Source organism: Anastrepha obliqua, chromosome 3, assembly GCF_027943255.1.
Source record: "Anastrepha obliqua isolate idAnaObli1 chromosome 3, idAnaObli1_1.0, whole genome shotgun sequence".
In the NCBI taxonomy this organism is placed as follows: domain Eukaryota; kingdom Metazoa; phylum Arthropoda; class Insecta; order Diptera; family Tephritidae; genus Anastrepha; species Anastrepha obliqua.
The window spans coordinates 20,538,906-20,552,766 of NC_072894.1; the positions used below are offsets into that span (position 1 = coordinate 20,538,906).

The window sequence follows — 13,861 nt, forward strand, 5'->3', positions numbered from 1 at the left end:
TTTCAAACTCTTTTTTGGCAACTGCGAGAACTACTTTGACGGCCGAATGGAAATTTTTTAATTGCAGAAATGAATCAGTGATAATTAAATATAAAAAAAAATTATCAAACAAAAAATTATAACAACAAATTATAATAAAAAAAATTTCTTTTTTAATCAAACAAAATTTTTGTAAAGAAAAAAAATTAAGAAAAAATGAAAGAAAGATATTAAAAAAAAAATTAAAAAAAAACTTTGATAAAAAAAAAATTAAAACAAAAATAATTAAAAAAAAAAATAATTAAAAAAAAAATGATTAAAAAAAACAAATTTAATTATTTTTTTAAATTTTTTCGGAAAAATTAATTCTTACTTGTGAACAAAAAAGATAATTTTTTTAGGCTCAAATAGGCTCAGCTACATATTAATGAAAAAATTAAATTCGAACCAAATTTCCCAAAAATTTCAAAATCAAGCATATGCTGACTAATGTACGTAGCGTCGCTTATACCGCTCGGCTAGTAGATGACACTGATTTTTCACTGCTTCGCTGTTAGTGTTGGAGTATAACTCGAAAATTATGATATTACAATTCCAGAACTTGTATTATATTGGGTATTACTGAACACTATTAATGAAAAAAAAAAAATTTGAGTTGGTTTTTTTTGTATTTCAGAAATAATGAAGACAAATTCTAAAACTTTGTTGAAAAACACTTTATACATAATTTTTTGTAAATAATTTAAAATTTGCTTTACTTATTATTCAACTATTATTCCAGTTGCTTCTAATTGTTCATAACCAAAACTAGAAATATAAATTAAAAAAAAAAATGTGTCAATAATGAAACAAAAGAAATATGTTTTAGGTAAAACAAATTTTTTGTAAGTATTTTGGCATCTATTTTCAAGCATTCTTTTTACCAAGCCATTACACAAAAATAAAAAATATTAAAAGATAAATTTTAAAAACAAAAACTTTGGATACATAAGTTGTGAAAAAAAATTTTAAATAAATTAAAAAATAAAATAAATTAAAAATTTTTTAAACACTCTTTATACAAAAAAATTACAAATAAATAAAAAAAAAAAACTTTTTTTATTAAAAAAATAAAAACATAAAAGGCAAAAAATAAAAATAAAATTAAAAAAAAATTAAATAGAATAAAAAACTTTAGAAACTTTATACCAAAAACTTACAAAAAATAAAATTAAATTAAACAGAAAAAATATAAATATATAAAAAATTAAACGTTAAAAACTGCATACCAAACATTACAAAAAATGAAATAAAATTTAAAAAATAAAAATAAATTTTTATTTAAATATATCAAATGAAATTAAAAAAAGGAAATTTTAAAAACCGTAAAATAATAGATAATCTTCACTTTAAAAAACTCTGTTTTCAATGCAATAATTGAAAAAAAAATTGAATAAATCCCAAAATGATTCATTTCTTTTGCTAAGTTTCAATTCACTTATCATTACACTCAAGCCTACAAACCAATTTTCAGAAAAATGTGCGACAATATCTAAAATACTCGGATCACTTGACATGCTCAGACGTCTTCTGAGGTGGCGTTAATGTGACATAGGAGTTATTAGAAGGAAATAAAATCACGCAGACCCTGCGTGCAGAGTTCGAGTAATACTGATACCTGGCAGGCAGATAAGTCTTTTAACTTGCACACAAATAACAATTTTTCGAGATTTATTTTTAATGCAGAGTTCTCTTAACGCTTTGCCCTAAGTCCAATGGTGTTCCAACTTTCTTATGACTTCCAAAGAAAGTTCCTTCGTGAACTCTCCAAAATATGCTAAAATTTCCCATTTAAAGTCTTCTTTCGACGAAAATCACCTAGCAGCGGACCATTTCCCTACATTTGCAAACAGCTAATAATCGAAGACCTAATCTCGATAACAGTACCTAGGCGAATGAAGTAATTCGTAATTGGCTTAGTTTGGCTATTACTTCGTAGCGTCCATTCGCTTTGTACTTAGTGAGCAAACGCCGATAGCTTCTCATACCCAATTTAAATTAAACAAATAACGGAGTTTCAAGTTCATTGCCTTTCATTTGAAGTTTCTCACTTACCCAAAATTCTTGATAAAACATTGCTTCAGCCGTACTTTCAATGTTTGTCCAGTGCTCGAAGAAGGGGTAAAATTTTAATAGAAGAAACTTATATTCCATCATTAGCCATAAAATTGCATATTATTTATATCAACGAGAACTAGAATATAATTACAGTATAAATAAAATAAAATATATGAAAAATCACAACTGATTATAACAACCCCACAACTTCGACTGCAAAACGAATGTGACGGAATGCAGATTTTAATTAGCCAAGTCGCTTGAACAAAAGCTAAACATCTTTATTATAGTGCAAAGTGAAGAAAATGATAAACCAACACAGAATATATGTATGGTATTATATTTAATATTTAGTATATTATAACTCGTCTTCCGCCATTCTACAAATGCCATCACTTCTGCCGACCTCGCAACCGCCAACCACCAATTGGCTACGTACGGCTTTTGCTGATTTCTGGTTCAATCGCTTGAATGCTTGACTGTTGTGAGAACATCTGTGCACTTTGGAGTGTCATTTAAAGTCACTTTATTATTGCACATGGAAAAGTTATGTAATCAAAAACTCAAGTGAATGATTACGCGTACTGTGGTACGCAAATAGTGGTAGACAGCTCATGGCCCATAAAATCTGCGTTGGCAGTTCTCAAGCGGCTACAGCATTGAGCAGGTGTACTGTGTTATACTTTAAAAGTGATTATTCAAGTGTGAGTTGAAGCGTGAAAAATTTAAGAAAATGTATAAAGTTTTGGTACGTAAAGTGGATGCAAAACTACAAAGGGCGTCATTATTCAATTGTCTAATTAATAGAAGCAACGGTTGGAACGCGTTTGAAAATATTAAAATCTTCATTTCATGGCCGAGCCGAAATTTTAAAGACGAGAACTAAAAACTTATGCACTTGCACGAAATTTAGCATTTCTCGTTAGTTATTGCGGAAATTTTCATTCATTCACGTTTTTTGTACACCTCTGTGAGCCAATCAAGGAAACTTTGCACTTCTAAATATACACTTGTGCTCACATAATTAAGTCATAATATTCATAATATTTTTCATGCAAAAGTTTTTTCGCTAATTTTCCATAAAAATATAATTTAGTATATAACAAAAACCTTATAAATCAAAGAAACAAACTTTTTGCGACATTCACAAAAATCTAACAAATTTCATAAAAAAATGTTAACTTTTCTATCAGAACCTTTAGAAACCGCCTGAGTAAGCAGCTAACTCAATTTTAATATAAAGTGGAAGTTTGAAGGAAACCCCGTTGATTTTCATAATTTACTTCGTCGTTCACACGACTATTTTATTCTAGGAAAAAAAAATTATAAGAAATCAATATGATAGGATAGTTAAAGTCAAAAGCTGTAAATCGACCCCAATGGAATTTGTTTGTAATGGCACTTTGCGCCCCCAGCTGACGCGACAGAAAATAATATTGGCTATAGGAATAAGCTTTGGCCCTCGTAAAAGAGGTGTCGCTCCTGATACTTTTTTTGTGTTCGCTTCAGTAATATACTGGTGACTTCAAGATGTATATGTATGTGAGGTCTCGATCGCGGTAGTTGGCATTTGTTTGAAACGTAAAGATCCTTTTTTATCTGACATCAAAAATGTCCACGTTCGTCCCGAAAAAAACAGCATTTGCTTTAAGTCAGGCTTCATTATTACCTTTTAAAGAGAAGTGCAGCGTAAACATGCCGTATAGTGATTAGTATTAACGGTAATCACGCTCCATCAAGTACAACTTGTAAAGAGTGGTTGCGACGCCTCCAAAGTGGCAATTTCGACGTGAGTGATAAAGATCGCGAAGGGGCACAGAACAAATTGGATGATACTCACCTACAACAATTATTGGACGAAGACGCATGTCGAACCCTTGATGATATGTCTAAAGATTTGGATGTTGACAAATCAACCGTCGGTTAACGTTTGCAGGCAATGGGAATGGTACAGAAAGCAGGTTACTGGGTGTCACATCAATTGATGCAGGGGGATATCGAGAGACGTTTGGTGACATGTGAGATGCTTCTTGAACGGCAGAAAAGAAGAGGTTTTCTCCATCGCATCGTCACTGGCGAGGAAAAATGGATCTATTATGATAACCCTAAGCGTCGAAAATGTTGGAGCCTGCCAGGTGAACAAGTCCACCAACACCGAAAAAGAATATTCATACTTTAAATATTGTGTTGTGCGTCTGGTCGGATCAGAAGGGTGTCATCTATTATGAACTTCTTAAACCATCTGAAACCATGACTGGCAATAGTTACCGACTGCAGCTAATGCGTCGAATCAAGCTATCCAACAAAAGCGGGCGGAATGGGATGGTAGACATGGCAAACTGATTTTGCTGCATGACAACGCCAGGCCACACGTCGCTAAATCGGTCCAGAAATATTTAGAAGTACTGAATTGGGAAATCTTGCCCCACCCGCCGTATTTCCCCATACATTGCACCTTCGGATTACCATCTGCTTCGATCAATGCAGTCAGCCCTTATTGGAGAGCGGTTCACTTCTTACGAGAGCATCGCAAATTGGCTCAATGAATGAACCAAGTCAAAAGAACTCGAATTTTTCGTTTTATGCTTTGTGTCTAAAAATTATATGTTTTATGTGTAAACACAAAAGCACAGAATTTTAGTATTTTAATACAAAAAACACTCGTTAGTTGTTCCTCCTCCTATTTGTGGCGCGAGGTTGTTCCACACCTACAGTTTTAAGCCGATTCCGAACGGCAAATGATTTTTTATGAGGAGCTTTCTCGTGGCAGAAATACACTCGGCGGTTTTCAATTGCCCTGCCGAGGGGCGACAACACTTTTTCTATCATTATCACGGAGATTCGATCCTATGCACTCCCGAATGGTAGTCATACACCAAGCCATTCGGATGCGACGGCCGATAAACTGACTCAGAAATACAAAAACCAACGACTGTGTTTTAATAAATTGGACGATCGATACAATTTCTTTGAACATTTCGACACTAGCGCCACCTAGCGTATACAGTTTTGGTAAATAGTAAAAGTTCTTCCTATAGTTCTTCCCATAGGTAAACCTTTTCGTAAACCTTTCCGCACACAATAACTCGCCTAAGCATTTAAGTATCGTCGCAATCGGATGAGTGGTTTAGAAAAGTAAAGTTAAACAACAAAAAAAAATGTCACATTATATTAAGTTGAATGGTTGCCCCGTGGATAGGCGACTCACCTGAGTGAGCCATCAGTAATGCATCCTTAAAAGCTTCTCTGAATGCCTCCAATTTACCTCTCGCCAGAAGGATTTTGCAGCCCAGCCCAGTCCGTGTCCAAGCTCAGCACTCATTGAGCTTACTTAAGGTACATCTGTGCAAGAGCAAACCACAACAAATAGCCAAGGCTACCGTTCTACCAACTCTTGCGCGATCAAATGAAATGTTCATCAAATATACTCGCACAGTTTGCTGTAATGCCCATAGGACGACGTCAAGTCAGGGAAGTCAGGCAATTCCTTCACTAATTTTGCGCGCCACAACAGTAAGCCTAGAAGCCTAGTAGAACTGGGTTGTCGCATGGCCATAGCATAAAAGTTTATCTCCTACAATTGAAAACAGTTAGGCATACTTGGAAAACGCAGCAGTGATCTGAAAACCGGAATTTAAGCTTAATGGGGGAGTTCCTTTCAAAAGAATTTTACATTTTTTTTTTTCAATTTCTCACCATCCGCGGGTCTTGTTTCCAAATGTTGCACAAAGTCAACATATAAAAAACTATCATTTTTATATTGTTTTTTGTTTTTTCTTTTTTTTTTCTTGCTTATTTTAACTTTCATTTGAACCCGATTAAAGCATTTTAATGGAAAATTAATATTAATAGCATTTTAAAAACTCTACTTGGCAAAAACTGTGAAACCATAAAATATGTACCTATGTGCATGTAGAAAATTCCTGACCAGCAATTTGCAACACGTTGGTCAGCGTTGTGCCACAAATGAGTTGTGAAAATATTAAACCCTAGAAAAAATTAAGCACAGACTTTGTCAACCGTAGCTCAAGCCAATAGTCACCGCGAGTAGACTTCATTTACTCAGTAAACCGGTAGTCCACTCAGTCCGTCAGCCAGTCAGTTGATTCAACATTTGAGTGGACAACAAATGCGCAAACGTATGCAGGCACGCACCGCAGGTTTAAGATAATCAAGTCAAGACGACCGAGTCCCCACCAAGCTGACCAACCAACCAACCTGGCAGCCAGCCACAACCTGTGCAAGAGTCGCTCAACCTGTTCGTGGACTGACAAGAATGTTGCTGGTAGCTGGTTGCAATTTATTTACGGCTGCAAGCTGCTCAACGACCAAACAGAAGTCAACTAGCTGACCAACAGTAATAAAAATCAAAGCGAAACTTTGCAAAACGATATACAATAATCCAACAAATACAACTTAAAGTGAGGGCCTAGGCAAAACAAAAAAAAAACATCGGCTACAATTATTTAAAGGCAAGCTCTGCACAGAGGGGAAGTATATATCAGGAAATACATATGTAAGTGACCAACGTACACATACACACACACATCCACACACACACAAGCACATATAATACTAACACTACTTCTGGGGTAGAGAAGCTCATTACAATGCATCGAAGGCTGCTGGGCACTTGAGGCTGCAGCAGCTAATAAAAGAAAAAGCAGGAATGGGAATGGATTCCAACAAAGCATTTTTTTTTTTATGATTTTTTTTTTTTTTTCAAAATCGCATTAGTGATATTTTTCGCTTGCTGAGACGCTGCTATTTATAAATATAGCAATATAATAATTTGTATGCGACACAGGTAGGTAGTTGCGTTGATGCCAAGCCAAGTCGAAGTTGAGGTAAGTGGTCGCAAAAAATATGAAAATGAAGAGTTGATGAGGAAGTGCGCCGTGATTGGATGCACACTACAACAATAAAAACAACAGTAAAATTACAATAACAATACAGCATGCATGTAACAGCTTATGGCACTCTTATCGAAAAGCTGCTTGCTATATGAAAAAAGATGCCAAGAAAAAAAGTGTTGAAAAGAATTTGTGAAATTCATGGCGACACTTATCGCAATGTGATGCTTGATTTGCTAGCTGAAAGCTACACTACAGCAACACACAGTCACATACATGCATAACCATACAATGTTGATGAAGTGAAAAAACAAAAAATGTTGACGAAATCTTGAGAGTGGCAACTTATAAGCTTAAAGCGATTAAAAACGTATGTGCCACTTAAGGCGTAGATAAATTTGTATGGCTTCCGGGTGCTGTGACCAGTGCGAGAAGTGTTTGCGACGGATAAAAGTTAACCAAATGAAAGAAAAATTTTCTTCGCTTTCATGAAGAACGCGAATATGCGCAAGTTAGTTTAGATTGAGTAAGATGACCGTTCGCAATGATAGGTATACGCAGAGACTTCGGCTGAAAACGTAAGGTTGCAGGTACAGGTACAGGTGATCTTACGTCGCAAATGCTTAGATAGCCAAACAGGAATCATATCACAAGGTGTTGGGTTTAGGGAGATTGAAAACAGATTGCAAGACGGAAATATGCGGAGTTAATGGGTGTACGAGTATGATCAGGTTAGTATTTATCCATTTAGCGTTAGAGCTCCAAAAAATAGCACACCGCAAGGCAGCTTAGCCTATTATTCACCTAGAAGGCAAACTAAAGGCAGTGGCAAGTACTGCGTACTTTTTGTACTCGTATCCTTTATGCAAGCACTGAAGTGGGATTAGAATACTCGAATACTTGCACTTCTTTCACGCTTTTTTGTTTAGAAATTTCATAACTCATGATCTTTGGTTTGGCCATACTTGTGAATCGGAGCTGAAAAAACGATTCGGCCAAGTAGAGTTCCATAGAACCGGAACTAAAGGGTTTTCCAATAACAGGAGTTATTGGTGAATGTATTGCGCTATCGAAAGATGATTAACGATTTTTTATGGCCGCAATTGGATGGTATTGACCTGAACAAAGTTTATTTTCAACAAGACAGCGCTACGTGCCACACAAGCAACGCAACCATTGATCTTTTACGGGAAAAGTTTCTGGACCGTGTTATCTCTCGACGAGGTGATCACAATTGGCCACCGAGATCTTGTGATTTAACACCTTGTGACTTTTTTCTTTGGGGCCACGTGAAAGAGAAGGTCTACGCAACAGCCCAGGGTCGATTCAAGATCTCAAATATGGAATTCGTGAGGTTATCGAGGACATTGGGCAGCCACTTTCCAATTTGATTATGGAAAATTTCATGAAAAGGATATTGTCCTTGAGCACAAAAACATCTTACTGAATTTTCAGTACCAAGGCGCGTTAAACAGGTAACAGCAGTAAGGTTGCAATTTGTTTTTTTCAATTTATTTGAACGTTACTTCACAATTCTTTGTTTAGGTTACTCTGAATTCTCAATATGTGTTTATCAATTTTGACATTCCAAGGACCAAAAGCAAAAACAAAGTGTATACTTTTTTTTCTACTGTTGAAACCTGCGCCTTTAACGGTACCAATTTCGCTCTTAAATAGCAAGCCGCGAGAAGAATGGGAAAATCTTTAAGATATCTTGGAAAAATCCAACCTTCACGAGATACCAAAGAGGTTTTTCTATGTGAAATTTTAGATTGAGTTTGAAGCGGATCGAGTACTTCGCTACGATTTGATCTTTTAACGAGTGGTAATCCCAGTGGTTGCCACCCCGCATGATTGAAAATAATATAAACCATTAAACAGAGCTCAGAATATAGTCCCAGTGGTTGCACGAATCTATCAAATAATTTGTTCGCTTCATAAATCTGATGCGAATTGCAGAGATTAGGGCAGGCTAATGAAACGAAAGCACAAGGGTCGCCAACTATTACTTACTTCCATCACTTGAGCTTAGTAAAACTTTTTAACTGACGTGGAGCTTTTCAAAAATTGGTAAGCACCAGCTCTTGTCGGTAAGTGTTTCATAGTTTTAATTGCAAATCGCAGTTTTTTAGACAAACTTATTAGGTGCGCAACTAAGTTCCCGCTCTTTGTCAATAGATGCCGCCGATGCAGTGTGGGCTAGTCGATTCTAACATAACCTAAACGTCATAAACCAAGCTTAGACTAAACAAACTGCTTCGACACATTAGTGATTTTGTTTTACCGTCATAAACTTTTGGTTTTGTGAAAATGTCTGATTTTGTGCCGAATAATCGTCATTTGCGGGAAGTGTTGATTTTCCTCTTTCATTCGAAAAAAAAACGGCGGCTGAAGCGCATCGAGAGCTACAAAAAGTTTATGGAGATACTGCTTTAAGTGAAACAACGTGCTGAGATTGGTTCCGTCGCTTCAAAGGCGGTGGTTTTAATGTTGACGGCCGTCCGCGTGAAGGAAGGCCAAAAACCTTCGAAGACGCTGAGTTGGAGGCATTGCTCAATGAGGATCCGTGTCAAACGCAAGAAGAGTTTGCTTCAGTATTTGGAGTTACCCGCCAATCAATTTCCAAGCGATTGCATGCTTTGGGAATGATTCAGAAACAGGGAACTTGGGTTCCTTATGAGTTAAGACCAAGGGATATTGAACGTCGTTTTTTCGCCTGTGAAGAACTGCTCCAGCGGCACAAAAGGAAGGGTTTTCTTCATCGCATCAGGATGGGTGATAAAAATGGATTCATTACAGCAATCCTAGGAAGATAAGGTCATGGGGTGTGCCCGGTCATGCTTCTACGTCGTGGCCTCGGCTGACTATTCGCGCTGCGAAGGTTATACTATGTATTTGGTAGGACTAAGTTGGTGTTATTTATTATGAACTGTTAAAACCAAGCGAAACCATCACTGGGGATCGGTATCGACTTCAATTGATGCGATTGAGCCGAGCACTGCGCGAGAATCGGTGGCAATACGCGGAGAGGCATAAAAAAGTGATTCTACAGCATGACAACGCTCGGCCTCACGTTGCTAAACCCGTTAAAACCCAGGAAGGAAACACTGAAATGGGAAATCCTACCCCACCCGCCAAATTCTTCAGATATTGGGCCCTCCAATTATCCCCTATTTCCATCGATGGCACATGGTCTAGCTGACCAGTAGTTCCATTCATATGAAGACATCAAAAAATGGCTTGATCCGTGGATACCGTCAAAAGATGCACAGTTTTACCGCGACGGTATACGAGATCTACCAGAAAGATGGGAAAAAGTAGTAGCCAGCGATGGGCAATACTTTCAATGATTCGCTTGTAACAATTTTTTCAGAATAAAGTTGTATTTTCATCAAAAAAAAAAAAAACAGCGAGAACTTAGTTGCGCACCTAATAAATTTTTCTTTTTTTTAAATTAGTCATAGTAGAAATTACAGTTTTTCAGGAAGTTCAGTTTTCCACAAATAAATTAAAATATATTCAATTTCGTTTTTTTGTTGTTATAAAATGAATAAAAGACAAATTAATTAGATATTTCAGCACTTCTTCAACAAAAATGCTTCGGATTGTACTAAATTTGAGGCATTGAGCTAAATTTATACAAAAAATAACAAAGCAATTTACGAAAAATAATGAAACTGATTTCCATCAAAACAAAATTTGTTTTAATTTCAATGTTCCAGTTTATTAAAACTGCTTTTGTTTAGCCCGTTAACATTATTTTACTTTACAAGAATGGTGTTTTATTTATTTTTAATGAAGTTAAAAAAACTAAATTTTTAAACAAAATCTTCCTAATGGAGGATAGAGTTGGTTGGTCGTAAAAGCTTATGTTGTTGTTTTTTTTTCGGGAAACATGGTTGGGCAACACTGTCTGGTTATAAGAAATATACATCGTACGTTTTCAATGATTTTTTTTTTGTTTTGTTGTTTTTTCCAGCCGCACCCGTTTCAGTATTGCATAAAACCCAAAAAGCCACATGAATAAAATAGACATAAACGGCTTAAAGATCACAATCTCCAACTTCCCAAATAAACAGCCGGCTGCTCATCAATGAATTACTTGATACGCCGTTTGAGTATTACATAAATGCCTACCAGATGAGTTAAATAAACTTAAACGGCTGAAAAGCCACAGTCTTCAGCTTCCGAAACATACAGCCAGCTGCTCATCACACTTTGAGTAATCCGTTTGAAGATATCGTTTAACATTCCAACATCGGGGGTAGACGAACCTAAATCAAAGTAAAGAGAACTGAGAGAACTAAGATAGGATACCTTTCTGAAGTCCAAGTGACTATTCGGAAGTGCATTTGACGTTTTCTGAAATACTTTTGGAAAAGGTAAAGTAAATTGCAATCTTCTATTGTAAGAAAATAACACTCCTACAGTTACTCCTGCTCCGAAAACCAGTCAAAAATATTGATGTACCAACTGAATCAGATGATTTTAAGCTACAAAGAGCTACAAAGCTGCTCCTCATCCCAGACAATTTATATTTAGCGTGTGAAGAGCAAAATTTCGAGCGTTCTAAAGAATGGCTAAAGTTATCCTAATTACTAACATCACAAACAAATTACATAATTTGTTGCAAGCCATTAGAAACGGTAGAATAAGATGTCAAAACGACAAGTGACTGCTGGCTACGGTTGATGGCTTTTATAAAAAAAAAAATAGAAAAATTGCCGGAGCAAATAATTGAGATTATGCGCTCATAAGCGCAAAATATTCAACTGCCAAAGGCGAGAAACATGTAACTCAAACGCCGACATAGAAGAAAATGGGAAAATACATAGTAAAGAAGATACGAGTATATGAATATTGTCTGTATGTATGTATATGTATGTATGCATGTAATGAGTTTATTGCACTTTTCCAGCGTCATAGGCGAAACGACAATTTGTTGCCACTGCGCTAAGCGCCAGTTGATATTCAAATAGGCCGCTTTCCCAGGCCAAACGAAGATGCTATTAGCGCCAGTGAGAAATTGTGGTACACAAAAGATATAAAATACGAGCACATTTTTTGTGTGAAATTTTCTTTCTATTTCTTCTAAACATTTCTAGCCGAATGCAGCAGAGCACTTCCACCATTTTTCATTGCTCTAACTAACTGACGACAAGTCAAGAATCCAAATAAAACTAAGCTCCTCTTCTCGTACCTCTTCAGTTCGAAACACCAAGAAATATGCTTCGTTGGCGTTCAGGACTGATATTTCCAAGTAATCAAAGTCTTCTATTTCTTGAAAATTATAACCCTCAGGAGGAGCATGCTTAATAATTCATTCCAAAATTTCTCATTGGGTTTTTACTCTGCTGCCCCATAGTTATTTGAATTCTTTTCTTGTGCTTTGAAACAACTGTAGCTCAATTAAATTAATGACCGAACCAGACGAACATCAGAATAATTGGAACGAATAATAAGTAAAGTGCGGAAGATGCAAAAAAAAACCGGTTAGAAGTGAATGAAGAAGTAACAACAAACTCAAATTATCTCTATTAGTCGGATAAATCCCTTGAGCGAACATTTTTTTATATACCAAATCATATGTTTCGGAAGAAGTTACCCTATTTAGAGTGGACACCTCTCTGGGACGGACAAAGGCTGACAAAGGTTGAGTGACTGTGCGAGAGAGGTTTTTACAGTATAACCTGTTCTGGAGCAATTTCTCTAACACTCAAAGTCTCGATTTCGCGTGTAATTTCTCTAAGTCTTTGTCACAAGATTTCTCTTATGTTCTTGAGTCTGTTCATTAAGGATTTAAAGTAATAATTGCTCTAGAGCAGTGATTCCCAAAGTGGTCTATATAGACCCCTGGGGGTCTATGACAACCTGCAAGGGGTCTGCGTCAGCGAAAAAAAAATTTGGGGGTCAATGAAATGAAAATGGGGGTCCGCGATAGTGGATCTCAACACATACACTGATAGTACCTATTTACTTGCATCATACTATCTTACAATATCAAAATATATATCCATTATTTATAAAAGCACCTATGAAGTAAAAAATTTATTATATATTATAGAATGTAATAAATGACGTTGGCAATATTTTAATGGTTAAAATATTGCCAACGTCAATTAATGGAAACGTCAAGTGTAAGAACGGATATCAGCAATTCTGGCTGCAAAACAACATACCCGTTACTTATCCCGTATTATGGAATATAGCGAGGAAATTTTTAATTTCCTTTCCATCGTCATACCTACTGGAAAGGGGGTTCAGCGCTGTTACCAATCGCCTAACGAAAAAAAGAAACCCTTACCCTAAGATTAACCCTTACAAACTTGACGCCAAATGTTGATAATTTATTATTAAAGCATCAGGTTCATCCTTCTCACTAAAAATATTGACTTATTGCTTATGTTATTTTATTTATAGTTTATTTTCTGTTACGTATATTTTACATAACAGATACAAAATTTTATTTTGAGTAGTTTTAATTTAAATTCAATTAATATTCAATTAATAAATGTATAAATTAACATGTGTTTTTACTTTAAGTTTTTAGCACTAAACTTCACTACAGTTAGAAATTTACAGGAAATCAATATCAGGTAAGTAGGGGGTCTACCCAACACGGAAAAACATGGCAAGGGGTCTACGACACAAAAAAGTTTGGGGAACTCTGCTCTAGAGGATAATGGAAAAAAGCGAAGCACAAAATTGGAGATATTTTTCTTTTTCAGACAAGATTTTTGTATCAAAAACGTGAAAGAAGAGTTTCGGTTGATAAAAATATGACGTAAAAAATTAATGCAAATGGAGATAGATATTTTTAGCATATGAAGACGGTGTCGTCAAGTCGAATTTAAAATTTACATTTTTTTTAGATTAGAATTAATTATTAAAAACAAATATGTTTTTCACATATATATTTATATTATATTCGT

The 13,861-nt window shown here is 35.6% G+C and overlaps 1 protein-coding gene across 9 annotated transcripts in view; it reads right to left on the reverse strand.

Moving 5' to 3' along the window:
* Positions 1 to 2,213, reverse strand: part of LOC129240291 (formin-binding protein 1-like) — a 115,444-nt gene extending 113,231 nt beyond the window's left edge. For 2 of the 9 annotated variants that reach the window (XM_054876005.1, XM_054876001.1), the window contains exon 1: positions 2,074 to 2,211. In XM_054876005.1, coding sequence (XP_054731980.1) covers positions 2,074 to 2,175 — 102 coding nt within the window. In that variant the 5' untranslated portion in view covers positions 2,176 to 2,211. Of the gene's footprint in view, positions 1 to 2,073 lie in introns of all 9 variants that reach the window. The other 7 variants (XM_054876008.1, XM_054876002.1, XM_054876000.1 and 4 more) reach the window with 6 other exon arrangements.
* Between the last annotated feature and the right edge of the window lie 11,648 nt (positions 2,214 to 13,861).